Raw genomic sequence first — 24,447 nt, forward strand, 5'->3', positions numbered from 1 at the left:
AGGCTGCATCCCTGATTCCCCAGGGTCCTGCTTTCTAGGCGAAGTCCCCTCCCCACAAAGCCAGCACAGACCCAGCTTCTTCTTCTTTTTCTTCTTCTTCTTTTTTTTTTTTTTAAGCTTTATTTATTTATTTGACAGAGAGAGATCACAAGTAGGCAGAGAGGCAGGCAGGGCCGGGAAGCAGGCAACCGGTTGAGCAGAAAGCCTGATGCTGGAGTTGATCCCAGGACCCAAGATCACGACCTGAGCTGAAGGCAGAGGCTTAACCCACGGAGCCACCCCAGGACCCTAGCACAGACCTGCCTTCTACTGAGACGTCAGTGCCCACAGGTTACTCTCAGCCCCAAAGGCCCAGAGGAGAGATGATCTGGGAACCACTGCTGCCTTTACACACGTATTCCCCCACTGAGATGCTCTCCCCTCTTCTTCACCTCATACCAGGTCCTCTGGGTCTCCTGCAGGATTTCCCAGGTGCCCATCAGGCCTGCTCTCTTGATCACTGTGCCCATGGCAGGTGGCATCTTCCCACACACACCCAGGCCCCTCCTGATGGGTGCGCCTCCCTGCCAGACTGCGAGGGTAGGGTGGGGACCTGTCCCCCTGTTCTGGGAACAAGGAAGATCGCCCACACCTGGCACTCTGCCTAGAGTCCAGCGGGGGCGTCATAAATAGCTCCTGAATGATTCATTCATCCCTTTGGGAGGAACGCGCGACCTCTAAGAGGTTAAGATCATGGGCTTTGAAGTCACACAGATGTTAAGTTCAAGTCTTGGCTCTGACCTTTGGCTCTGTGACCTTGGGAAGATCGTTGCACCTCTTTGAAGCTTGTCGGCTCATCTAAAAAATGGTGGGACCACGACCCCATTAGGTCATTGTGAGCATGGAGATGATGTTGGCCTGCCCAAAAGTCCAGTTACGTTGGGAGGGGTGATTATCCATTCAGCGCCTTGGGAAACCTCCTGCTGTTCCACCTGTTTTCTCACCGGTGTCTAGGAGGCGCGCAGTATCAGGCCGGTTTTAGGGGAATAGAAACTGAGGCCCAGAAAGGGAATAGGATAACCTGGGGCTGGGGCTGGAACCGGGGCCTGCCCACTCTGCATCCAGTACTCCGCCTTCCTCAAAACCACTGGAGAGCACATCCCCCACCCGACCCTCGTCCCCCCACCTGGGAAGTGAGGGGCTGCGCTCGGCCTCGGGCAACCTCCCGGGACTGCAGGGTGCGTTTGGGGATCTTGGGCTCAGACCCCGGAAGCGGCGCGTGGCTCCCGGGAGCGGGGAGAGCGCTCGGGGTTGTCACTTTAAATTAAAGAGGGAGCGGGAGGGGGGCGGGCGAGCGCGAGGGAGCGCGCGGCGGGCTCCTGGGAGCGTGCCCGGACTGCGGCGCAGCTCCCGTCCGCCGCCCCGGCCGGGCTGAGCCCCCGGCCCGCGCCGCGCTCCTCCGAAGGGGCCGCCGGGCGACACTGCAGGGGTGGCGTTGCGGGCGACCGCCGGGCCTGGAGCCGGTGCGTGCGCGCTGCAGGAGGCCGGCCGGGAGCTGGGAGTCGGGAGCCGGGAGCCAGGAGCCCGAGCGGGAGCCGAGAGGCGGCCCCTCCGCGGAGCCGGGGTGAGTAGCACCCGGCCGCCCCGGTGCACCACCGGGATCCGGTCCCGCGCGGGGACGCACGCGGCGCCCCCTGCCAGCGCCGCGGACCCCGGCCTCCGCGCACTCTGCACACCCGCGCCACGCCGCGCTTGCACACGCGCGCCGGGCGCCCTTCCCCGGCCCGACCACTCCGCGCACTGCGCATCACATCGCGCCCGCACGCCCGTCCCGCGTGTGCACACACGCGACTCACCCGGGCATTTACACGCCTCCCCGGCGCCCGCGCTGCGCGAGCGCCCCTCACTTTCACACTCAGCGTCCTGACTGGCCCCACTGCCCCCTGCCCCACCTCACACCCTCTCCCGACTCTTCCGGCTCAGTCCCCGGCTCTCGAGGGGGGCCCCCATATACCCTTGGGGGGTTCCCGCGGCAGGGGTGCTGGGTCTTCAGGAAATGCTCCGATCCGGAGAGGCAGGTCGCACCGCGTCGCCGGGAGGCCCGGGGAGCTCGGGAGAGGATCCCCTTGTCAACGGCCTGGGTCTGGGGCTTTCCGGGGGCTCTTGGGAACCTCTGATACCGCTGCTCTCTGCAAGAGGAAGCTTGCCGCGTCTCAGGGCCTCGGACTGTAGAATTGGCTGCTGAGGGGTGGGAGTGGGGCCCAGCAAGGGGACCTGGAGCCAGGCCTGTGGGTGGAGGAGCCCTGAGCCAGCCCTCCTGGTGATTCCTCTTCCAGGGCTGCAGGACAGCGTGCCCCCCTCCCCCGTCAGTGGGGCCACCCCAGAGCGACTGGGAAATCTTCACCGAGGAATGTCAGCTCCTTCTCCAAGCTAAGGAGAGGGGGCAGGTTTGGAGGGCAGTTTCTGTTGTGCTTCTTACTAGAAATGGGGAAACTGAGGCTCAAAACAGACAGGAGTTCCAGCCAAGTTAACCCAGCCAGTCTGGAGAAGGGTCAAGACAAGTACCTAAGCCCTCTGTCTTCCCACTCTGAAATCCAGAGCCTTCCTCTAGCTTGAGAGAGAGCAGGTTCTCAGTCTAGGGTTCAAGCTTGGATTCTGTGTCTTGTCAGCTATGGTGACGCTGGGCAAGTCATTTCTGGCGGGTCAGCTTTCTTACCAGTACAATGGGCAGAGTAGCACCCCCTCAGAGGGCAGCAGGGAGGGACTTGCTGAAATAAAACACAGCGAGTCCTTGGTATGGTGCCCAGCACATAGTAGGTATCCAGTAGATGCCAGCAGGCGCTACCCTAGCCAGTCTGCCCTGTGGTTTCTGTAGGCTTTAGGGGGATGGTAGCAGGATGTGGTTATTTCGGGGGCGGGGGGAGGGAAGCACTTGAAAAAGATTTCAAACCTAAAGATCCTAAAGAGGTTTACAGCTTGGGAGGCGAGGACTGCCCTATGCCCACATCAGAATCCTTCCTAATATCTGATAACCGCAGGGGTGGGGGGGGGGCTGGCAGGCAACATCTTGTGAGCCACAAATGTGATGTGGGGACACAGTGAGCAAGGAAATGGGGTGGGGGGGAGCAGAGACACGGGGCTCCTTTCCCCTGGAGAGGCACAAAATTCCTGGAAAGCCATTCCTCCGACAAGCCCAGGAGGGGGCCTCAACTGTGGTCAGATTCCATTAAGGCCAGTGACAGTTCTTCCCACCCACCTCCACCCCCAGAAAGGCCTGGTCAGGAGGTGGCATCACGGCCAAGAGCCCAGGCCGGGATCCATCACACCTTGGCGCCGGTCCCAGTGTTGCTGCTCAAATGCTGAGTGACCTGGGACGCCCGCTTCCTCATCTTTAAAACAGGGACCCTTTCATCCAGCCAAGCATCATGGCTGTATCGCGAGCCTCGGCCAGGCCAGGCTCTATGCTGAGCATTTCTCGCAGGTATGAAGTCCGATGCTTGCAGCAGTCGGGAGCCACTGCTGTGTAGGTCTGATTAAGTCTGGATTTGAACCTAGAGCTGTTTCCAGTGAGCAAGCCGCATGCAGTTTTGGATTCTGCCGGGGGGCGGGGGAGGGTTGGGACCAGAGTGAGTAGAATGGATGGATGGGAAAGGGTGCCAGGAAGGGGACGTGGATCTGAGGAGGTCGGGTGTGAGTTTGGGGCAGCTCTGGCTCATCCCTGGTGTGCCCATTTCCTCTGTATCAGAAGCTCGGGGGAGTTCTATCATAGGCTGCCCTGGCGTCCTGACATGCCTTGTCAGCAGACGGCCAAAGCCGCAGCCCCTCTGCCCAGAGGACCTCCAGCCAGGTGGCGGTGGGAGCCTGCTTGCCAGAGGCTGTAGTCGGTGAGATGTGGGGGTGCGGGGCCAGCACTAGGGAGGAAGGCCATGCAGAAGGACACTCACTGCACCGTTAGCTCAGCCTCTGCTCCCTGCGTCCTGGTTGGGTGACTTTGGACAAATTTACTGCCCTTCTCTGAGCCTCTTGTTCGTCCTCTGCGGAATGAGGTTAATGATAGGATATCCCATAGGGGTCTTGTGGGAGGTGTTGGGGAAGACACCTGTGAAGTTCTTGGGGGCTGTGGCTGCTAGTGGAAGAGGCACCGGATGGGGCAGCAGGCGTGGCTGCCCAGGACCAGCTCTCCCACTGCTGGCTGTGTGGCTTTGGGCAAATCCCTGAACCTTTCTAACCCTCACACTGTTCATCCAAGAGCCTGCTTCCCAGGCCCAAGAATGCGCTCCAAGGGCCAGCAGGTTCTGGAACTGAATGGAGGGATGGGAGGGGCTGGGCTTGAAGAACAAACGCCCCGTCCCAAGGGGCAGAGCCTACTCTATTCCAGCTTTGGCATTTTTGCAGGGGTCAGGGGAGACCGGCCCACCGGCCCCCAGATATCCTCATTTTTTAAGGGAAGCTGTAAATCGAGCTTACTGCCCACACGATTCTACTGCTCAAACGAGGGCTTAGTTAGGGAGCCTTTGGGACGATTGTCAGGCTGGTAACCACAGCAGCTAATGTTTACCAAGCCAGACTACACTTCTTAGTCTGCCCTCCTAGCACCCCGATAAGGCAGTCATGAGCCCCATTTTAGAGATGGGGCGACTGAGGCTCAGAGCTAGTCAGGGGGCAGAGCTGAGATTCAGAACTGTGCTCAGGCTGCCCACCTCCTCCCCCAGCCCAGTTTTCTCCTCCTTCCCTCCCTCTGTCTAGGCAGATTCGGTCAGACTTCGGCCACCTCTCTGGGGCCCACTGCAGAAACTTGGCGCTTGGGTGTGCCTCGAATCATCCACATGTTCACGGAAACTACACCTCCCGGGCAAGGGGTGTGGGAAGAGTGGGCTGTGTGATAGTCGGGGTTTGGAGCTGGACCAGCCTCGGAGGGCTGGCGGCCCCTCCACAGCTCTAAGTCTGGCACAGCAGATACGGGGTTCTGTCCCATACCAGGTGGTACTTGCCACGGGAGTGTACCCTGTCCTCGCTAGCCTGCTGCTAGCACTGGCTATCCCCGTGAAGCCTCACTCTGGAAGTCAGCTTGTGCCAAGTAAGCAGGAAAGAAAGCTGATGGCATTATTGGATTCCTAGCAAGGCTGGGACAGGTGTGTACCCCTTAACATATGTGTGTTGGTGTGTCCAGACCCCATTCTGCCAGGAACTAGGGCCACCTTGGACTTGTCCACAGGGACCGGTTTGGCCTGCACTTTCTCAGGAAAGTTTTGAAACCATGTGCCCGTCTGCAGTAAGGCACAGAGGTTAGGCATATGGAGCCAGAGGGCCTGGGTGGACCAGTTTCTTAGCCGTGTGGTCTGGGGCAAATGATTTTCCCCTTGGGCCTCAGGACTCTTCTTCAGCAAACTGGAGATGATAATAGTATCTACCTCCTGGAGTGGTTAGAGGATTAAATGAGGTCATGTATAAGTAAAATGCTTAGAATCATGCTCTCGCGCCTACGGAGTGCTCAGCGAGGCTAACTGTCATCAGGTCTACAGCCCAGGGTCCCAGGAGTGAGCTCCCTTTTCGGGTCAGCATAGGTGAAGCCTTCCCGGAGAAGCCTCCCTTCTACCACCGTGAAAGACCCACATCTCACTGGATCACCATCAGCAGAGCTGGGAGCAAGGAGCTGTCCCGCACTTGACAGAGCTTTGCCCCAGGGCTCTCTTCTGCCCTGTTTCTCCAGGCCTCCTGCCCTGGGGCTTCTGGCACTCCCCCGTGTGCTGGATAACCCCGTCCGAACCAGACTTCTGGGCTGTAGAGCCACAGACTGGGGAGAACCCCAGGATTCAAGAAAATGCTTACCTTCTGATTGGACTCCAATCCCCAAGGGAACCCACAGAATCTATCCAGGGGTTGCAAAAAGGGTAGCCAAGCCACAGTCTGGGAGCTTTTTACCCTGTGGCTGAACAGTGTTCACATTTTTTTGTGAATTGGTTACAACATTTAAAAAATCAAGAAACTGCACATTAAAAAAATCCAGGTATTTGGCTTTTCTTCTTCTTCTTCTTCTTTTTTAAAGATTTCATTTATTTATTTAACAGACAGTAGGCAGAGAGGCAGGCAGAGAGAGGGGAAAGCAGGCTCCCTGCTGAGCAGAGAGCCCGATGTGGGGTTCGATGTGGGGCTCGATGTGGGGCTCGATCCCAGGATCCTGAGCCAAAGGCAGAGGCTTAACCCACTGAGCCACCCAGGCGCCCCTACCTGGCTTTTCTTGAAAAAGCCAGAAGATAGATAGATCGATAGATAGATAGAATAAAATCAAATGTGCAGAGATTGGGGCCCCTGGCTGTCTCAGCCAGTACAGTCTACAGCTCTAGATCTCAGGGTTGTAAGTTTGAGCCCCACATTGGGCGTAGAGATTACTTAAAAATAAAATATTTTATAAAATAAAATAAAGTCATGAAAAGCCAGAAGATCCAGCAGTGCTAGGTTGACATTCCTGCGGGAACAGAAACAACAGTGGCCTTTGGTGGGGTTGGGGGGGAGGCGAGCAACACCCTGACCTGTTTGCCCCCACCTCTGCGGGGGCAGGGCTGTCCTGTCTTCCCGTGACTCTTGGAGCTGAGGCCCATAGGGTTTTCCCAGCCTCCCTTGTCCATTCCCTTAGCTCATGTTTGTGAGACAGAAGTACTTCTCAGCAACGCAGTAATAAAATTATGAGCAGTCACTGGGGTTCAGGTAATGGCTTGTATGACTCCCAGACCTTTCTAGAACAACTGAGTCAGACCTTCAGCATTCATAAAACTTGGAATTGGAGGGTGGGGTGGGGAGGAAACCATCCTGAGCAGTGAAAGGACTGATAATAGAATATTGCAGAAATGCAGCCTTGCCTTTCCAGTGGAAACAAAAGCTTTTGAAGTAAGCCTTAGCAAACACCCTAAAAGCCCACGCTATAAGTAGCAAAGAATCAAAGAACAGTTGCGGGTAGGATGTTGGTTGGATGGGGTTAGTAGGATGGAAATGAGGTAGCGGTGCCAGATTTAGTGAATATAAATGCAGGATACCCAGGAAATTCTGAGTTTCAGATAAACAATGAATAATTTTTTTTTTTTAGTATAAGTATGTCCCATACAATATTTGGTACATACTTATACTAAAAATGAATCAAATTCAAATGTCACTGGGCATCTTGCATTTTTATCTTGCAATCCGGAAATTAAGGTGGTCTTAGAGTGGTTAGAAAGAGCTTTAAATGCCATTTTTTAAAAAAAGATTTTGTTTATTTATTTGACAGAAGGAGAAGTCACAAGTAGGCAGAGAGGCAGGCAGAGAGAGAGGGGGAAGCAGGCTCCCCGCTGAGCAGGGAGCCCAATGCGGGGTTTGATCTCAGAACCCTGAGATTGTGACCTGAGCGGAAGGCAGAGGCTTTAACCCACTAAGCCACCCAGGCACCCTAAACACCATTTTTTTTAAAAAAATGCCATTTAATAGGTGATTGGATTAAGCGTTTACCTTTGGCTCATTCCCAGGCCATTCTATCCCTGCTCCTGGCATTGAGCAGGGCGCTTGCTTCTCCCTCTGCTCCTTCTCCCCACTCCCCACCTCTAGCTCATGCATGCTCTCTCTTGCAAAAATAAATAAATAACATCTTTTTTTTTTTTAAGATTTTATTTATTTATTTGACAGAGATCACAAGCAGGCAGAGAGGCAGGCAGAGAGAGAGGAAGAAGCAGGCTCCCCGCTGATCAGAGAGCCTGATGTGGAGCTCAATCCCAGGACCCTGGGATCATGACCTGAGCTGAAGGCAGAGGCTTTAACCCACTGAGCCACCCAGGGGCCCCTAAATAACATCTTTTTTGAAAATAAAGTTTTAAAAATTAAAGTTAAAAAAAAAAGAAAATGCCATTTAAAAGCCTACCTTTGGCTGAGCTCTCCTCATAGGTGAATGTGAGGCCCACAGGCATCAGGGAGGTCAAGGCATAGGGTTGGGGTTGGTGGCCCTCCAAAGTCCCCTCTGCTGACTGTCTCTCCCCTTGCAGGCCCGGCTGCTGCAGCAGGCATCACCATGGCCATGGACGTGGCTGAATACCACCTGAGTGGTGAGTCCCAGCAGAAGCTGTCACCTCACCCGACCCTCCCACAAGGCCCGGGGTGGGGGTGTCAGTGGGATGCCAGTAATGGCCCTATTTTAGCAGTAAGGAGAGGGACTTGCCCAAGGTCACACAGCCTTGGGGACACTGAGCTAGGACCTGGCATGGCCTTGGACAAGTGACAAAAACCTCTCAGGGCCTCTACTTACTCATCTGCAAAATGGGGGCAATGAGGCCTCCCTCAAGGACCTCTGGGAAGATTCAGTGACCGAGCTTAGTGCCAACGCAGGCCTTTGCATGTGCCCTTCCCTTTGCCCAGAGTCCCTCCCTGCCTCCGCCTGGCTAAGCCCTCGAGACTAGTGTGGATGTCCCAGAGGCAGATATAGCTCCAGACTGGCAGGCCGCCAACACCTCCTCCGCCCCCCATCTCCTGGGGTCTCAGTGGCTAATCTACAAACAAGTGCTGGACAAGTGTCCAGGAAGCTTTTATTACCTGCCACTCCTGCTGCTGCCTCCTCCTCGTCTCTGGTCCCAGCAGAGCGCTCGCTTCCCTCGGGCATTCCCCCCATGCCCCCGAGGCTGGCGGGCAATAAAATGAATAAACAAATTCGCATTAATAGGCATCATTTTGCGTCACCGTCCTGGGGCTTCTCCTCTCCTGCCCCCCTTTTCTGCCAACCAGGACTCTGGCTTCAGGCCCTCAGCCCCCTGGGATCCTCCCTCTCAGGGGAGCCTGGCTGTGCTGTGCCACGTGGCCTTGCCCATCATCCACGGGGACCTCAGACTTCAGTGCCCACCTGCTTGCCCGCCCCCACGACCACTGACCCTGCTGGGAGCCATCCCTGGAGCATCCCGGGCCAGAGCTTCTTATGTGTGCTCTCCCTCTCCAGTTTACCAGGCCCATTCCTAGGCCATCCCTTATTCACCAGACTCCCAGAACTTTCCTGGCTCTGCAGGGCTCGCCTGGGGCCCTCTGTAGATCTCTGTTGTGGTTTTGGTCAGCCCACAAATGATATTCTGCCAACAGAGGTCAGAACTCCGGGTTTGCTCACAGCTCCTCCGTCCTGACCTCCTGCCTCTCTCCTCTGACCCTGGCCCCGGCCAGCCCTTGTCCATAGCCTGTGAGATGTTCACGTCAAAACTGTGTGGCTGGACCATGTCATGAATTCATCTTATTTTCTTCTGACAGTGCGTGACACATCCTTCTGCTTTGCCACAGTGACATCCTAATGACTTCCATTCTCAAAGGCCAGTGGTATTTCCCTTCCTAGTTAGCACCACCCGGCCCCAGTGACCCCGGCAGGCTGTTTCCAGATTTCTGCGGTTATAAATACAGCCTTGATGATTCACACCAGATATAAAACTTCCTGGGATTTTTTTTCCACAAGATAAATTCCCCAGGGCGGGACCGTCTGTCTGCTTGGGGGGAGGGGCGCTGGCGGGGTGGTCATCTCCATTCTCTGGGTGGGAAGGCTCCAGCTCATTCTGGTGAAGCTCTGTGTTCCCTACCCCAGGGCCTTGGGCTGGTGGCTCGGCAGGCGCTCAGCCTCTCCCAGCCTCAGCGCTCCTCCTCTAGCAGGTGGAGGTCGGAGCTCATAGGATGTGCGTGCTGGTTAAATGCCGGGGCTACAGGCCGGCCCTGCTCTTCTCCAGAGTGCGTTGGTGTTATGGCTTCTGGCTAGAGTTGGCGGGTGTCAGGAGAGCAGGGGTAGGCTGAGGCCTCCCACTGCCAGAGGGACTGCTGCTGCTGTGTGGCAGCACAGGACAGCCTGGCTTCAGGGAAGGGGTAGCAAGGAAATCCCCAGCCCCAAATGCCCCACTCTCTCTCCCCCACTGGGCACTCTGAATGCTCCGGGCTTTGGACACCCTCTCCTCTTCTCGTCCTAAATTCCCAGTCCCTGGCACCTTGGCCTGGCACGTTTCTTGCTCCTCCCTCTTTTTTTTTTTTTTTAAAGATTTATTTATTTATTTATTTGACAGAGATCACAAGTAGGCAGAGAGGCAGGCAGAGAGAGAGAGAGGAGGAAACAGGCTCCCCGCTGAGCAGAGAGCCCGATGTGGGGCTCGATCCCAGGACGCTGGGATCATGACCTGAGCCGAAGGCAGAGGCTTTAACCCACTGAGCCACCCAGGCGCCCCTTGCTCCTCCCTCTTATCTCAGCCTGGATGTCTCTCCTCCAGGAAGCCCTCCTGGATTGTGCTCATCACTCCGTTTTTGTCTATTTATTTGCCTACTTATCTCATCCCTAGACTGTGAGCTACTAAGGACAGGGACTGGGGCTGACTCCCTTCAGAGTGTTCGCACTCAGTAGGTGCTCAACAGATGTTGCAGTGATAAATCTCCACCCGTGAAATGCCCGCCCCAACTCTTTCCGCCCTGCTGCTGTGTGGAGGCTGGGTGGTGCAGTGATGACTCCTGCTTGCTCTCAAGTCTGGCTGGCAGAGTTGAAATCCCAGGACCACCCCCTCTTGGCTCTGTGACCTTGGGCAATTTCTTTATCCTTTGTGCACCTCAGTTTCCCCATTTGAACTGAGCATAGAAGCAGCCCTGACAATGGTGCAGAGAATGATGTTTGCCGGCAGAAGGTCACTTCTGATAGGTGAGAGCTCACCCAACACAGGTGAGGGGCGGTTTGTTACGATGTCTGGGGCCAGTGAGGCTCAGATAGGAAAAGTTCTTTACTTATCAGCGGAGAGAGAGCATTAAGCGTCTGGATTTGTCCCCAAGCCCTGCACAGCCGGAAATTTACATCTCACTCCTGGCTGAGCCTTTTTTTTTTTTTTTTTTAATAAGAGCTTTATTGAGATAAAATTCAAATACAATTTACCCGCTTAAGGCGTACAATACAGTGGATTTAACATATTTTATACCCATCAACACTTTCAACTTTGAGAATCTGCTTATCATTCTCCAAAGCAACCCTGTATTCTGCATTGCCCCCTTGTCCCCCTAGACAATCACTAACCAACTTTCTGTCTGTAGGCATTTACCTATTCTAGACATTTCATGTAAATAGAATCCTATAACATATGTTTTTTGGTGTCTGGTTTCTTTCGCTTAGCATGATGTTTTCATGGGTCATGTATGTTGCAAGATGTATGTTGCAACCAAGACCTTTGTGTTGCCACATTATATTCTGTTGTGTGGATGGAGATTTTATTTATCCGTCTATCAATTGATAGACATTGGGTTGTTCTACATGACGGTGAGGCAAAAACGGGGTCATTTCTTCTTTTCCCCGAACCCTCTCCCTCTTCCCTCAGACCTCAAAAGGTGGCTTTGATTACCTGGCAGCAAGAGGCCTTTTGAAGGCTCTAAGGTCAGAGAACTCAAAAGGGGGGGAAATAACCCTATTTGTTCAAAGCCTAGGGAATGTTTCACCATCGTTCACAGCTCTTCATCTGATCTAGCCAAGCTAGTCCCCACCGCCATCCTGTTCCGGTAGAAATGGGTGCTTTTGTAGAAAAGGAGATGGAAGTAGAAATCCCAGCGTCCATATGTCTTATTCAATCCTGGATCCCCTAGCACCCTGCATGGAGCCTGGCGCGTAGTAGCTGCTCAGTAAATATTTGTGCAGTGAATAAGGAGGTCAGTGCTGAACCCCCTGCTCCTTGGGTGGGAGTCTGTAAGCACCGGGGAGCCCAGAGCCTACTAATGAGAGGCTGCCCTTGTCTTGCAGTCATCAAGAGCCCCCCTGGCTGGGAGGTGGGTGTCTACACTGCTGGGGCCCTGGCACTGCTGGGAATTGCAGCTGTGAGCCTGTGGAAGCTCTGGACATCGGGGAGCTTCCCCAGCCCCTCCCCGTTCCCAAACTACGACTACAGGTACCTTCAGCAGAAGTACGGGGAGACCTACGCGGAGGCCAAGCAGAAGGTGAGGTTTCCGCTCTCTCAAGACGGCGCCCCCCGCCCCCAGTCCCTTGTTCTCTCCTGGCTAACTTCCTCCGGTGACCAGGGACCCTTGTCCCACTCCGTGTCTCCACCACAGCCCAGTGGTGCGAAACCAGAGGACATTTAGTGAGGGAATGAATGCTTTCAATTTAAAAAACCATCCTGTATGGGGCACCTGGGTGGCTCAGTTGGTTGGGCATCTGCGTTCTGCTCAGGTCATGATCCCTGGATCGAGCCCCATATCAGGTTCCCTGTGCAGTGGGGAGCCTGCTTCTCCCTCTCTCTCTGCCTGTTGACCCCCTGCTGTGCACACTCTCTCTCTCCGTCGAATAAATAAATAAATCTTTTTAAAATAATAAAATAAAATAAAAACCATCCTGTGAAAACTACAGGAAAATACAAATAAGAAAACCTCTCTCCACATGCCACCATCCAGGGGCAAATAACTATGAGTTGTATTTTAACCACTAACATTTTTACTTTTCCAGTACTTTTTAAAAATATTTTATTTATTTATTTGACAGACAGAAATCACAAGTAGGCAGAGAGGCAGGCAGAGAGAGAGGGGAGGAAGTAGGTTCCCTGCTTAGCAGAGAGCCCGATGTGGGGCTCAATCCCAGGACCCTGAGATCATGACCTGAGCCAAAGGCAGAGGCTTTAACCCACTGAGCCACCCAGATGCCCCTCATTCCAGTACTTGTAATATACCCTCTAGTCTTTTTTGCATGCACAGTTTTTATATAATGGGTGTCATCTCTACATAAAATTTTATACCCTGCTCTTTTTATCTCACAGCTAAAACATTTTCCTATATTGTTGAGCCCCCGTCATAAACCATCATTTTTTGTTTATTTATTTATTTATTTATTTGACAGAGAGAAATCACAAGTAGTTGGAGAGGCAAGGCAGAGAGAGAGAGGGAAGCAGGCTCCCTGCTGAGCAGAGAGCCCGATGCGGGACTCGATCCCAGGACCCTGAGATCACGACCCGAGCCGAAGGCAGCGGCTTAACCCACTGAACCACCCAGGCGCCCCTAAACCATCATTTTTTTAAAAGATTTATTAATTTATTTTAGAGAGAGAGAGAGCAGGGGTAAGGGGCAGGTGGAGAGAGAGAGTCTTAAGCAGACTCCGCACAACCCTGAGATCATGACCTGAGCTGAAACCAAGAGTCGGACGCTTAACCAACTAAGCCACCCAGAGGCCCCGTAAACATCCTTTTAATGGCCAGTTCAGGTTCCTTTTTATGTGTGTGCCATGATTTCCTAAGTGCCATTATAAATAATACAGTGAATATTGTATATATAAAACTTTGTCTTCATTGGGATTATGTACTTTGAGTGGATGCCCTGATGTGGAATTTCTGTGTCAGGGAGCACAAACATTTTTTAGGGCTCTCAGTGTATATTGCTGAATGTTTCATCATTAGACACTTGGCAGAGAATTTTTCTAACATCATGTCAAGTTCCAGTGAACACAGCCAGAATCTGTTACTGGATAGGGGCCCCACACACTCATTCATTTGGGGTGTGAGGGGACTATCTCCCATTCTGCTGGGGGGGACTGTACCTTGGCATAACTTTTCCAAAAAGCATTTTGGCAACATAGGTCAACCGCTTGCAAAAGGACCGTGTCCTCTGAGCTAGGATTTTAAGAAAGCTGTTTGATGCTGCATTCTCTCTCTTCGTGAAAAATAAGCAACAATGTAAATGTCCACAGTGGGGGACAGTAAAGTAAATCACAGCTCTCCACTCAATGACAGGTTGCGGGCCCTTTAAAAATTATGGTAATGAAGACTGTGCAGCCGCTTGGGAGATGCTGATGGCACAAAGGCTTTTGTGTTCTCAAATCCCAAGGTCAGTTTAGAGAAAAGACAATTTTGAATATTAGGGCGAACGTTACCCAACTTGGAAGACTTCCCCTTTTGTAGACATTTTGGTAAACGTCCTTTGAGGCTGCTCGATCATCTGTTGAACGGCTCTGCCCTAGTATTCTTACCCCTTGCCCTTGTGCTGGAAACTTAGATTGCGAACTACTTTCGTTTTTCATAAACATTACTGCAGTGAACATCTTTATGTACAGAACTCAGTCTGCATCATTAAAAATTTTGAGAAAAACCTTTCTTCCTCGTGGTTAGGGAAAGAAAACGGAGTGACACAAAAGAGCATTAAGCGAGGACCTTCCTTGGGCGCCTGGGGGGCTCCGTTGGTTGCGGGTCGGACTCTTGGTTTCGGTCCAGGTCCTGATCGCATGGGTTGTGAGATCGAGCCCCGCACGAGGCCCCATGTTCAGTGAGGGTCTGCGTGGATGTTCTCTCCCTCTGCTCCTCCCCCTGCTTGTGCTCTTCTCTCTCTCTCTTTCTCTTCACCCTCAAAGAAGTAAGTAAATCTTTAAAAACACCTGACTAAGGCATGCATCGTTCCTGCAAAAGGGGAACTAGAGGTGCCTCGAATAGACCAGGCTCACAGACCATGCCTTTGCATTCGTGAGGCTCCCGTGTCCCTTTTTCTCACCCCCAGAGAGTGCCTGCGTGGAATGCCCCACGGGCCAGCATGCGGGGACCGCCCAGCCGCAAAGGCAGCCTCAGCATTGAGGACACCTTTGAGACCATCAGCGAGCTGGGACCTCTGGAGCTGATGGGCCGGGAGCTGGACCTGGCCCCCTATGGGACCCTCCACAAGTCGCAGTCGGCTGACTCGCTGAACTCCATCTCCTCCGTGAGCAACACCTTCGGGCAGGACTTCACGCTGGGCCAGGTGGAGGTGAGGATGGACTACGATGCGGCCTCGCACACCCTCCACGTGGCCGTGCTGCAGGGCAAGGACCTCCTGGAGCGGGAAGAAGCCGGCTTCGAGTCCTGCTTTATGCGCGTCAGCCTGCTGCCCGACGAGCAGATCGTGGGCATCTCCCGGGTAAGTGGGGTGCGCTCTGGGTTCTCGGGGGTCCTCCCCGTGCAGGCGGGTCTGCAGGGCCAGGCTGGATGTGAGGAGGGTGCCACAGGGCAGCTTTAGATGCTAATCCCAGAGCTGAAGGACCTGAGGACCAGGCGCGGTTCTCGGCAGTCCTACCCCAGCAGCCCAGTGTGTGGTAATTGTCCGTTTCCGCTCCTGTCCCCTGGGTCAGCTTAGGGTCCTGGCAGAAGAAGGATGACATGTTCAAGTTGGCTTATTTGCAGGGAGCTCAATAATAGGACTGTTAACAATCATGTGGGGGAGGGGCGCCTGGGTGGCTGAGTCGGTTGAGCTTCCGACTTTTGATTTAGGCTCAGGTCATGATCTCAGGGTCGTGGAATCGAGCCCCGTGTCAGGCTCCATGCTCAGCGGGGAGTCTGCTTAGGATTCTGTCTCTCTCTCTTCCTCTGCTCCTCTGTGTTCCTCTCTGCTCCTGTTCCCTAAAATAAATAAATAAATCTTAAAAACACACACACACACACACACACACACACACACACAAAACAATGGTGTGGGTGGGGTATAGGGCGACCTCAAAGATGGAGTGGCTCCCTTTTCTGAAGGGATAAGGGGAAGGGGAGGCTACTGGCCCCAAAGGAAGAAAGGCATGTGGAGGGGGCCACATTGATAGGCTCTGTGGCCTTTGGTCAAGGGACACACGTGGTCAGACCACCGCAGTACTGCAGAGAAGGACCTAGGGAATAAGCACCCCACCTCTGACCTCTGATTTCCCTTGAGTGACTCCCCTGTCTGACTCCACCAGGAGCCAGAGGCTAAGGGAGCCTGTCGATCAGCCCATGGAGGTCAAGAACAGGGTGGGGAGAGTTGGGGGAGACACTCAGCACCCTCCCACACCAGGCTACCTTTCAAGGGTCCCTCTGTTTTGCCAGGAGGGAGCAAAGCCTTCATGAGACACACTCCCCTCCAGACTGGATTAGGGGTAAAAGGGCTCCAGACGCCATGGCTGGGAGTCCTCTGAGGTGGTCAAGGTAGACGCCCCGTGGCCTCTAACTGGAGTAGGAGGAACCTGCGGGCCTGCAGGACCAAGGCCCGTGTCCAGTCACTCTTACCACGCTGAAGTTGACTGTCCCTCTGTGGTAGACACTGTCATCCCGTTCCCATCCGCACGCCGCCCCCCCAACTCCTGGGCCCTGACCACAGCCCGTACGTGTGGGACCCAAGGGAGGCCGTCCAGAGGGTGGTGTCTGGTTCCAATAGTTTTCCACTTCCTAGCAGCATGACCTTGGATAAGTCATGTAAGCTCTCTGTGACACGGTTTTCCCATCTCTCAAATGGGGACCGTAATCCTTGAGGAGGGGATACAATAGATAGTATCTCAGGACCATGGAGTGTCCCTGCTGAGCCTGGATTCAGGCTGCCGATGGCCTGGACTGCCTAGAAGATCCTGGGTGGTTCCGGACACTTTCCTTGAGGGGGGACATTGGTGGATGGGAACCACCACAGCCTGGTGTGTGCTGAGAATCTGGTTCACCAAGTCCCTACATCTGTGACTCTCTCATTAGCCCCAGTGGGATGGACCGAGGGCATCTTACAGATGAAGAGGTTCAAGAGAGTGCTTTGCCCAACGCCAGCAAGTGAGCCGGAGATCCAGGACTTGGCCCTGGAGTTCCCATTTTCTTCCCCGCATGTGCTCATAAAGCACAACACACAGAGAATGCACATTGGTCAGGGAACCCGAGCCCCTGCAGGCAGGGGGCAGCAGAGTGGCTCATTTGGCAGGAGGAGGGAGATCATGAAGAGCCTGGAGGCCAAGGTCAAGATCAGGGGGTGGACTTTATCCCACAGGGGAAGGAGTCCGTGAAGATCCTCAAGCAGGGAACTGGCTGGGGAAGGTGGCTCCCAGGGAGCAGTGGCAGAGGAACCTTCCCACAACCCAGGGAGGGACCAAAGAGTATGCTTCAGTGCACCTGGAGCTGTTGGCGGATTTATTCCCGAGAAGGCAGGCTTCTCAGCATTACAGCCCAGCCAGTCCCAGCAAGTAGGTGGCTGCCCCCAGGCTGGGCAACCCCCCAGCTTCAGGCAAGTTTCCAGGGATGAGAGCTCCTCCCTGAATATTGCCAGGCAGTGACTAAGGCAGCCCCCAGAGGACAGGAGAGCTGTGCCCGCTAGGGCACCTTCCCAGGGGGCCTGCCCACAGCTTCCTGGGAGGAAGCCAAAGTCACCCACCAGGCAGGACTGGTCTTGGAAGCAGAGTCTGCCCAGCCTCGCCTCGTCACTCCATCCATGCACCCATCCCACAACGTTCAGGCCATCCGGGGCCAGGCTCTGAAGGGCTGGGACATCAGTGGTTCTAGGCTCCACGATGTTCTGTACTTACTGCACACCCCGGCCCAGAGCCGGACCTGAACTGGTATAAGAAAGAGGAGACCATTTCAGCAAATATCACAAGGGTTTTATGGAGCCATGGGCACTGAGTGTGTCCAATTATGGAAGCTTCGAATGCCAGGCTACCAGATTGGCCACCAGAGAGAGGAAGATGGGGGCCTTTAAATCCCCAAGGCTGGGGTGCCTGATTAGCTCAGTTGGTAGAGCACACAACTCTTAATCTCAGGGTCATGAGTTCAAGCCCCACGGTGGGCATGGAGCCCACCTTAAAAAAAAGTCCTCCGGGCTAAACCCCCAAAGGAAGAATTGGCATTGAGGCCGGGCAGGGGGGTGGTGCGCAGCAGAGCCAGGGCGCTTGCCCAGGCTTCTGGACTCTCTGTCCGGTGCTCTCTCCCCACCATGGCTTCACAGGCCCCTGACTGCCACCCCTTCCCCAGAGTCAGAGCTCCCTCCGTGTCCCTTTCTCTCTGCAGATTCAGAGGAATGCCTATTCCATCTTCTTTGATGAGAAGTTCTCCATTCCCCTGGACCCTGCCGCCCTGGAGGAGAAGAGCCTGCGGTTTTCTGTGTTTGGCATCGATGAGGACGAGCGGAAGGTCAGCACGGGCGTGGTCGAGCTGAAGCTCTCGGTGCTCGACCTCCCCCTGCAGCCCTTCAGCGGCTGGCTCTACCTCCAGGACCAGAACAAGGTCAGTCCGCCCGTGGAGAGAGGGTCACACATGCCTCTTGCCGCGGGGAGACCCCGCCGTCCACAACAGCCCCCACCCCGCCGTTCTTTAGGGGATGAGAAAAAGAGGCCCGTGCCGCATTCGGGAAAACTCTGTTTACTGCATGAAATGAAGATGCTCTCACCGCTGTTCCCTGCGCCAACCACCAAACCTTCAGACGCTCTCCTCCTAGAGGGTTTCTGCTGGGGAGGTGCTCCGGCACTAAAGGGGGTCATTGCAGACAGAGGCCGAGCTGCTGGTTTACCTTTATAAGCGTAGGACGGCTCGGGGACCATCACTGCTACTCAAGCAAATGGTCTACCCGTCCTGGTCCGCTGGGACCTCTGTGTGCTACTCCACAGAATGTTTTCCATGGGCTGGAAGGAGGGACCCTGCCTGCGTTGGGTGGCCACATTTGACAGGTGCCCTCTGGCCCTCCTTCCAAGGAAGGGCCCACCCCCTGTAGGAGGGGGGATCGTGCACCCTTCATGGGACGGGGGACTGGGGTCCCTTTCTCAATCCCACTGGCCCAGTGCCTGGTGGAAGGGCAGGAGCAGCAAGTTCTCAATGGAGAAGGAAGCTTCTGCCTTGCCCTGGGCCCCTCAAGTCACTCACGTGTCCTCCAGGCTGCTGACGCTGTGGGTGAGATCTTGCTGTCCCTGAGCTACCTCCCAACAGCTGAGCGCCTCACGGTCGTGGTGGTGAAAGCCAAAAATCTCATCTGGACCAATGACAAGACCACAGCAGGTAAGGCCTGGCCAGCGGCCCGGCTCCTTCGTGTGGGCTGGTGGGAGCGGTGGCCCAGCTGCTAAGCAGGGGGCCCCCGGGAGCATCAGCAGGTGTGGGGGTACAGCGCCTGGCCCCTCCACCCCCTGGTGTTGGCTGAGCTCAGGAGCCGTGCACAGCGGGGAAAGCAGTCTGACTGCGGAAGGCTGAGCGCAGCGAGGGTGGCTGGGAACCCCCGTGACGGGCAGACGGGAGTCTGAGCAGGAGGCTGGGGCAGGGGGAAGAAACCAAGGTGGATGCCTGCTTTCCAGAACTAGACTTCATGAGGAGCTGGGCTGCGTCCCAGATCCCAGACAGGACCCAGGGCCCCCAGGATGGTTTGGGTGCCGGGCAGGACCTGCTGCCCCCCACCGTCTGCAGGAACAGAACTGGAAACAGAGGGCCGGGGGTCCGGAGCCCGACCTGCTGGGAGCTGGCGGGGAGGGGGAATCCAGGGTCCAGGAGGGTACAGCAAGGACACCCAGTGGGTGGAGGGTGACAAGCAGTGAGTGACTTGTTATTTCAAAGTCAGGCTCCACAGAACGGGTGCAGGGTGACTCAGGGCTGACGTCTGTGCTCATTATAGAATGAGAAATGGTGGGTCTGCAGAGTGTGCCGAGCGCCATGGGCGGGGAGCGTGTGCGGGGGCCCGGAGGCAGGCTGCCTGAGCCCCAAGCCCGGCTCTTCTCCTGATTCATGCACGAGCCTCAGTTTTCTCATCTGTAAAATGGGAAAGAACTAAAGGCCCAATGGCAGGAATGGCAGGGGATGGTTGCAGCTGTGAAGGTTTGGCTGTGTGGAGCCAGTGGGCCACTAGGACTGGGCAGGCCTATGCCAAGGGAGTGTGGCCCCGACTCCCGCCTCTCGCTCGCCCATAGACCCCTTTGTCAAGGTGTACCTGCTTCAGGATGGGAGGAAGATGAGCAAAAAGAAGACGGCTGTGAAGAGGGATGACCCCAATCCGGTGTTCAACGAAGCCATGATCTTCTCAGTGCCAGCCATCGTGCTCCAGGTGAGGCGGGGACCGGCTCGGGCGTGGGAGCCCAGGCCTGGTCACCCCGGGACTCTGGGGCCATTCCGGCCACACCAACCTTGCATCTCAGGGCTCCTGCAGATGCCAGTGGTTTGCCTCAAGCCCTCACCTTTCTAGTGGCGAGGCATTTATGGAGCACCCGCCGGCTACCGGCCCTATGGTGTGTGCTGGGGACACAGGCGCTGCTTCCTTGGTGCTCACAAGGGACAGGCAGAAAGTCCCCAGACAGTCTTAATCCACCAAGAGCATGCCAGACTTCGGTGGTCAGGGGAGGCTTTTGCAGGAGGGGGGAGCTAAATTAAGACAGTTTCCAGTAGGAGCAACAAAGGCCTTGGAGATGAGCCAGGGCTAAGCCAAGGGCCCACAGTGCTGGCCCTAACTCTCTGGAGGCTACCCCCAGAGGCCCTGCGCAGCCCCGCCCACACTTTGGTGGCATTCAGAAGGTCATGTGATCCAGGGAGACCACGCCCCCCCCCCCCCCCCCCTACAGATACCACAGACCAAACCTGGGGGCTACAGAGGATATGGCTTGTGCCTCACCAGTGGCCCTGCTGGCAGAGGATGGGGAGCTTACCACCTCCCCTCACTATGTCCTTCTGTCCCTAGGCATCCCTGACAGTGAGAATGGCCTTTTGTGCCTTGAGCCGAAACCTGCCCCTTATCCATGGGGCTGTGGGAAGCCGCCTACTCTGACAGCCCTCCGGAATTTGAAAGCCCAGAAATCGGCCTCACTCCCAGAGTCCCCAAGGCAGGCAAACATCCCAGCATCGCTGGTTGACGCTGGTGTTGCCTTCCTGCCACCCTCATAGGACAGGCTGTCCACCTGCCCCCCCTTCCCCCACCCCCGGTGGCCGCAGTGTCCCTATTCCACAGCCTCCACGGGGTGGGGGAGACCTCTCGGGACCAGGAGGGAAGGTGGGAGAGGGGAGCGCGAGGAGGAGGAGGAGGAAGGAGGTCAGGCTGGGTGTTAGTTTCAAGCTCAACCACTTTGATCTCAAGCACATTCTTTTCCTTCCTCAGCTCTGAGTCCAACATGTGATTATATTAAGAATAATGAGACATCTAAAATGCTCCGTGTGCAGGCTGTTCTAAGCACTTGACACATTTTAACCTTTTTTCAGGTAGGAACTAATAGGATTACCATTTCACAGATGGGGAACTAAGGTAGGAAGAGCCCACGTCACCGCCCAAGGTCACAAAGCAAGGCCCGTGGGGAGGCCAGCATTTGAGCCTGGTAGTCCAGCACTGCCGCCGTGTAGGGAGACAGCAACAGAAGCCTGGGGGCTATGCAGATTGGGGCTAAGGATTCAGGGAGCCACACCTGACCCCCTGCTGGGGCCTGGCACCCTGTCCCCAGCCCCATGTCACTTCCTCCCCAGGACCTGTCTCTCCGTGTGACAGTGGCTGAGAGCAGCAGCGACGGCCGAGGGGACAACGTGGGCCATGTCATCATCGGGCCGTCCGCCAGCGGCATGGGCACCACACACTGGAACCAGATGCTGGCCACTCTGCGCAGGCCCGTGTCCATGTGGCACCCCGTTCGGCGAAACTAGCAGCAGGCACGACGGGCCGGGGTGGGCACCGAGCCTGGCCCATGCTCAGCTCTGATGCCCCTCTCTAGTCCAGCAGGAGCCATGGATGTTGGGGTCCCCTGCCGGAGCTCCCATGAGCCATCTTGGTCCTTCTGTCCAGACTGCAGTGGAGAAGCGGGCCTGGCCAGGTGTCTAGGGACCTAGGGTTTTCTCCCACAGAGGGCCTGCTGGGGCTGGGCCACGACCCACGGAAGGCAGCCTGGCACTGGCTCATCCTGCTTCCACTTTGAGATCCCCATCCAGCCTGTCCCTCGGCCTGGGGCATTGTGGCTTGGCCTCTCAGGGCTCTCCACATCCCACCCTGCTGGGAGACCAGTGCTAAGCGGGGTCCTGTACGGGGAAACACGTGAGTCTCGGGGGCCAGATGCCGTGCTAGACACCAACAGACATGACATGAAGAGGACTCGGTCCTTAGGATGTCCGGAAGACAAGACTCCCCAGTCCTGGGGATCTGCTCGGTGCTGAATGCCACCGTGGCAGAGCTCTGGGGGCTGCGAGGACAGGATGGGAGCCATGCCCTGAGGGACAGGAGAAGAACAGAGTGTGTCCCATGCAGGCAGCCAGCCCCAGCAAGGCAGGGACAGGAACTTCCCTGTCACTAACTGTCCTCAGCCTACTGGAGTGGACACAACAACCTTTCTCTGGGCAGGAGAAGTGACCAGGAGACCAGGCTGACTCCGGAATCACACTCCATGAAATCTGCTCCCTCCATCCATAACCCTGGCATGGCCCAGAGGTCCCAAGAGGCCCAGAGCCAGGTCCCTGCATTTGGTCCCCACTGGATTAGGCATTGGCTCTATACCTCCAGGCCAGACCCTATTGGGAAGAGAGATGCCTCAGCCTGTGGGTAGCCGGTGGGTAGTGGGGCCAGAAGACAGACTCCAGGGATGGCCGGAAAGGGGTGGCCTGGGCAGGGGCACGGAGGGGAAGTCAAGGGGCATCCAGATTGGGGGGGTGGCGAGAAGGAAGGGTTTGAATGCCAGACGGGGAAGGAGGGGGCACTGGGGGTCCTAGGTCAAGTTCCAGAAGCGAACCCTGAGATTCTTAGGCAAGGGGTTAGTTAGGAGAGCAGGGCGCCTTCCTCCATCTGGAGAAAACTGGAGGGGAGAGAGGAGAGCCCTGAGCAGGGGCAGACTCCAAGCACATCGTGGCTTCCGGAGTGTCCAGCCTGATGGCCTGAGGAGCCCTGTTGTGTGATTGGCCCCCTGGAAGGATCCTGACCAGAAAACAAGGGGCTGGACTGTTTGGCCCCCCACCAGGGCTTGGGCTACCACCCACCCCAGCTGGAGGAGGAGAGCGCACACTCTCCAGTTGTCACGGGCTGGGGCAGCCCCTTGAGTGAGAAGCAGGCAGCTGGGGTGGGGGGTGGCCTGCAGCAGCATCCGCTCCCCGGGGCCACCCACAGGTCAGCGCAGGGGCTCTGGGGCTGCCACAAGCCCTGATGAGCTACGGAGACCTAGGCCCAACCTGTTACCCCCAGTGCCTCTGGGAGAGCCCAGTCATGGGACTGGAGGCAGAACTGTGGCCCAGCCCTGTGGCCAGCACCGGAAGGTCTGCATGGCCCGCCACAGAGGCCAGGGGCACAGCGGAGACCCAGACCGTTTCTGCCCCAGGGGCTCGGCGGCACAGGCAAGCCTTTACACCCACCTTCTCTCCCCCCTCTTTCCCTCCCTCTAACTGCATGAAATGTGGACTGTGGACCCGGGACGGGCACGGTGGGGACCGAGTCTGCTGACTGGAATGATTCCAGAACCAAAATAAAGCTGGGGCAGGAAGGAGGGGGCTTCCGGGGAGCCTTGCTCGGCCCCAAATCACCTTTGTCTCGACTCCAGGAATGGGGACTTGGGTCTCTGTGTGGGTTACTCTGAGCGGACTGCCCTGCTGCTGAGTACCCAGAAGGGAAGGAGGTCTCTGTCTGGCTGGGACACTAGCACAAGGAGCAATGCCATCGGACTGCTTGGGAGGCTCTAATAAGGGGCCCTAAGCCAGGCCTGGCAGGGAGGATGGCAGTCGGGAATATCACGGAGGACTTCCTGGTGGTGTCACTGAGCCGTCTTCAGGGAAAGAAGAACCGTAGGGTCGAAAAAGGTAGGACAAGGCCCAAAAAGCATTTCTGGAACAGGGAACAAGACACAAAGGGGCAGGAGTGGGCAAAAATTGAGGCCAATTAGTCCACCTTGCTAGAGCAAATTTGGGGGAGGAGGAGGACAAGGGAGCCCAGAGAAAGGCTTAGAGGGAAGAAGGGTCGCACACGTTCAATGAATGCAGGTGCCAGCGGGCCACCCTGTAACCCTCGCGGCCCCGGGGGACGTTCAGTTATCATCCCATTTTGAAGAACCGGAAATGGAAGCTTAAAGAAGTTAGGTAACTAGTCCAAGATCACACAGCCCCAGAAAGTCTCAAAGCTGGGATTCAAGCTCTGGCTGTCTCCTTCCGAAGTTCATGCTCTTAACCCCCAGGCCACACTGCCCCCTTCCTCGACTCTCCCAGGCTGCTCTAGTCTCTCCCCTGCTCTAGAAGATCATACCAAGGATCAAAGGATGATCTAGGTGGGAATTACCAGTAGCTCTGAGGAGGCCTGCCTCCCACAGAGCCCGACTATGCAGGCTTCTGTGCACCTCCACCCACGTCTCCCACCAACACTGGACAGACAGAGGACACCGGTGAGATAGGAGTGGAAGGGTAGGGAAGGGCTTCCTGGAGGAGGTGGAAGCAGGAGCACTAGCCTGGCAGTGTAGGGAGGACCATGCGAATGGAGGAGGGAGAGGGGCCTCTGGGCATGGGAACTCCTTGGTGTCCTTTGTGACACCTGAGGCTGGAGAGGTCAGATGAGGCGGAGCTGGGGAGGTTTTATGGCTTCAGGGTAAAGTCAAAGGTCCTGGTCCGGCTGGCAGTGAGGAGCCACGGAGGGTCCTGGGCTGGGTCAGAGGCGCAGGTCAGGGTAGGGAGACAGGGGACCTTCTGAACAGCTTTGGAAGTGAGGAGGAGGGGACATGAGCCAGCACAGCTCCTGCTCAGTGAGAGTCAGCCTAAGCTGTCCTGAGGCGTCAGCCTCCTTGGGCATAGCCCGCACCGCACCACCCGCATCTCTTCCTGCCTCTTCCTCCTCCCAGCCCTAGGCCCATGG

At 56.0% G+C, this 24,447-nt stretch overlaps 1 protein-coding gene across 1 annotated transcript; it reads left to right on the forward strand.

The window, feature by feature from the left end:
- The first annotated feature begins 1,356 nt into the window (after positions 1 to 1,356).
- Positions 1,357 to 23,135, forward strand: SYT12 (synaptotagmin 12). The gene is made up of 8 exons (XM_059148748.1): positions 1,357 to 1,603; positions 7,986 to 8,045; positions 11,717 to 11,910; positions 14,446 to 14,838; positions 17,697 to 17,912; positions 18,557 to 18,677; positions 19,574 to 19,707; positions 21,108 to 23,135. Exons 2-8 carry the CDS (start codon positions 8,012 to 8,014, stop codon positions 21,279 to 21,281), a joined length of 1,266 nt encoding a protein of 421 aa, XP_059004731.1. The 5' UTR covers positions 1,357 to 1,603; positions 7,986 to 8,011; the 3' UTR covers positions 21,282 to 23,135.
- Positions 23,136 to 24,447: the final 1,312 nt, after the last annotated feature.

This window comes from Mustela lutreola, chromosome 1 (assembly GCF_030435805.1).
Source record: "Mustela lutreola isolate mMusLut2 chromosome 1, mMusLut2.pri, whole genome shotgun sequence".
NCBI classification, from domain to species: domain Eukaryota; kingdom Metazoa; phylum Chordata; class Mammalia; order Carnivora; family Mustelidae; genus Mustela; species Mustela lutreola.

Bases quoted from the DNA above. Each gene is read 5' to 3' on its own strand.
- SYT12 (XM_059148748.1), top strand. From the start codon at position 8,012: ATGGCCATGGACGTGGCTGAATACCACCTGAGTG. The intron at 8,046-11,716 runs GTGAGTCCCAGC...CTTGTCTTGCAG, and splicing joins GGCTGAATACCACCTGAGTG to TCATCAAGAGCCCCCCTGGC. The intron at 14,839-17,696 runs GTAAGTGGGGTG...TTCTCTCTGCAG, and splicing joins AGATCGTGGGCATCTCCCGG to ATTCAGAGGAATGCCTATTC.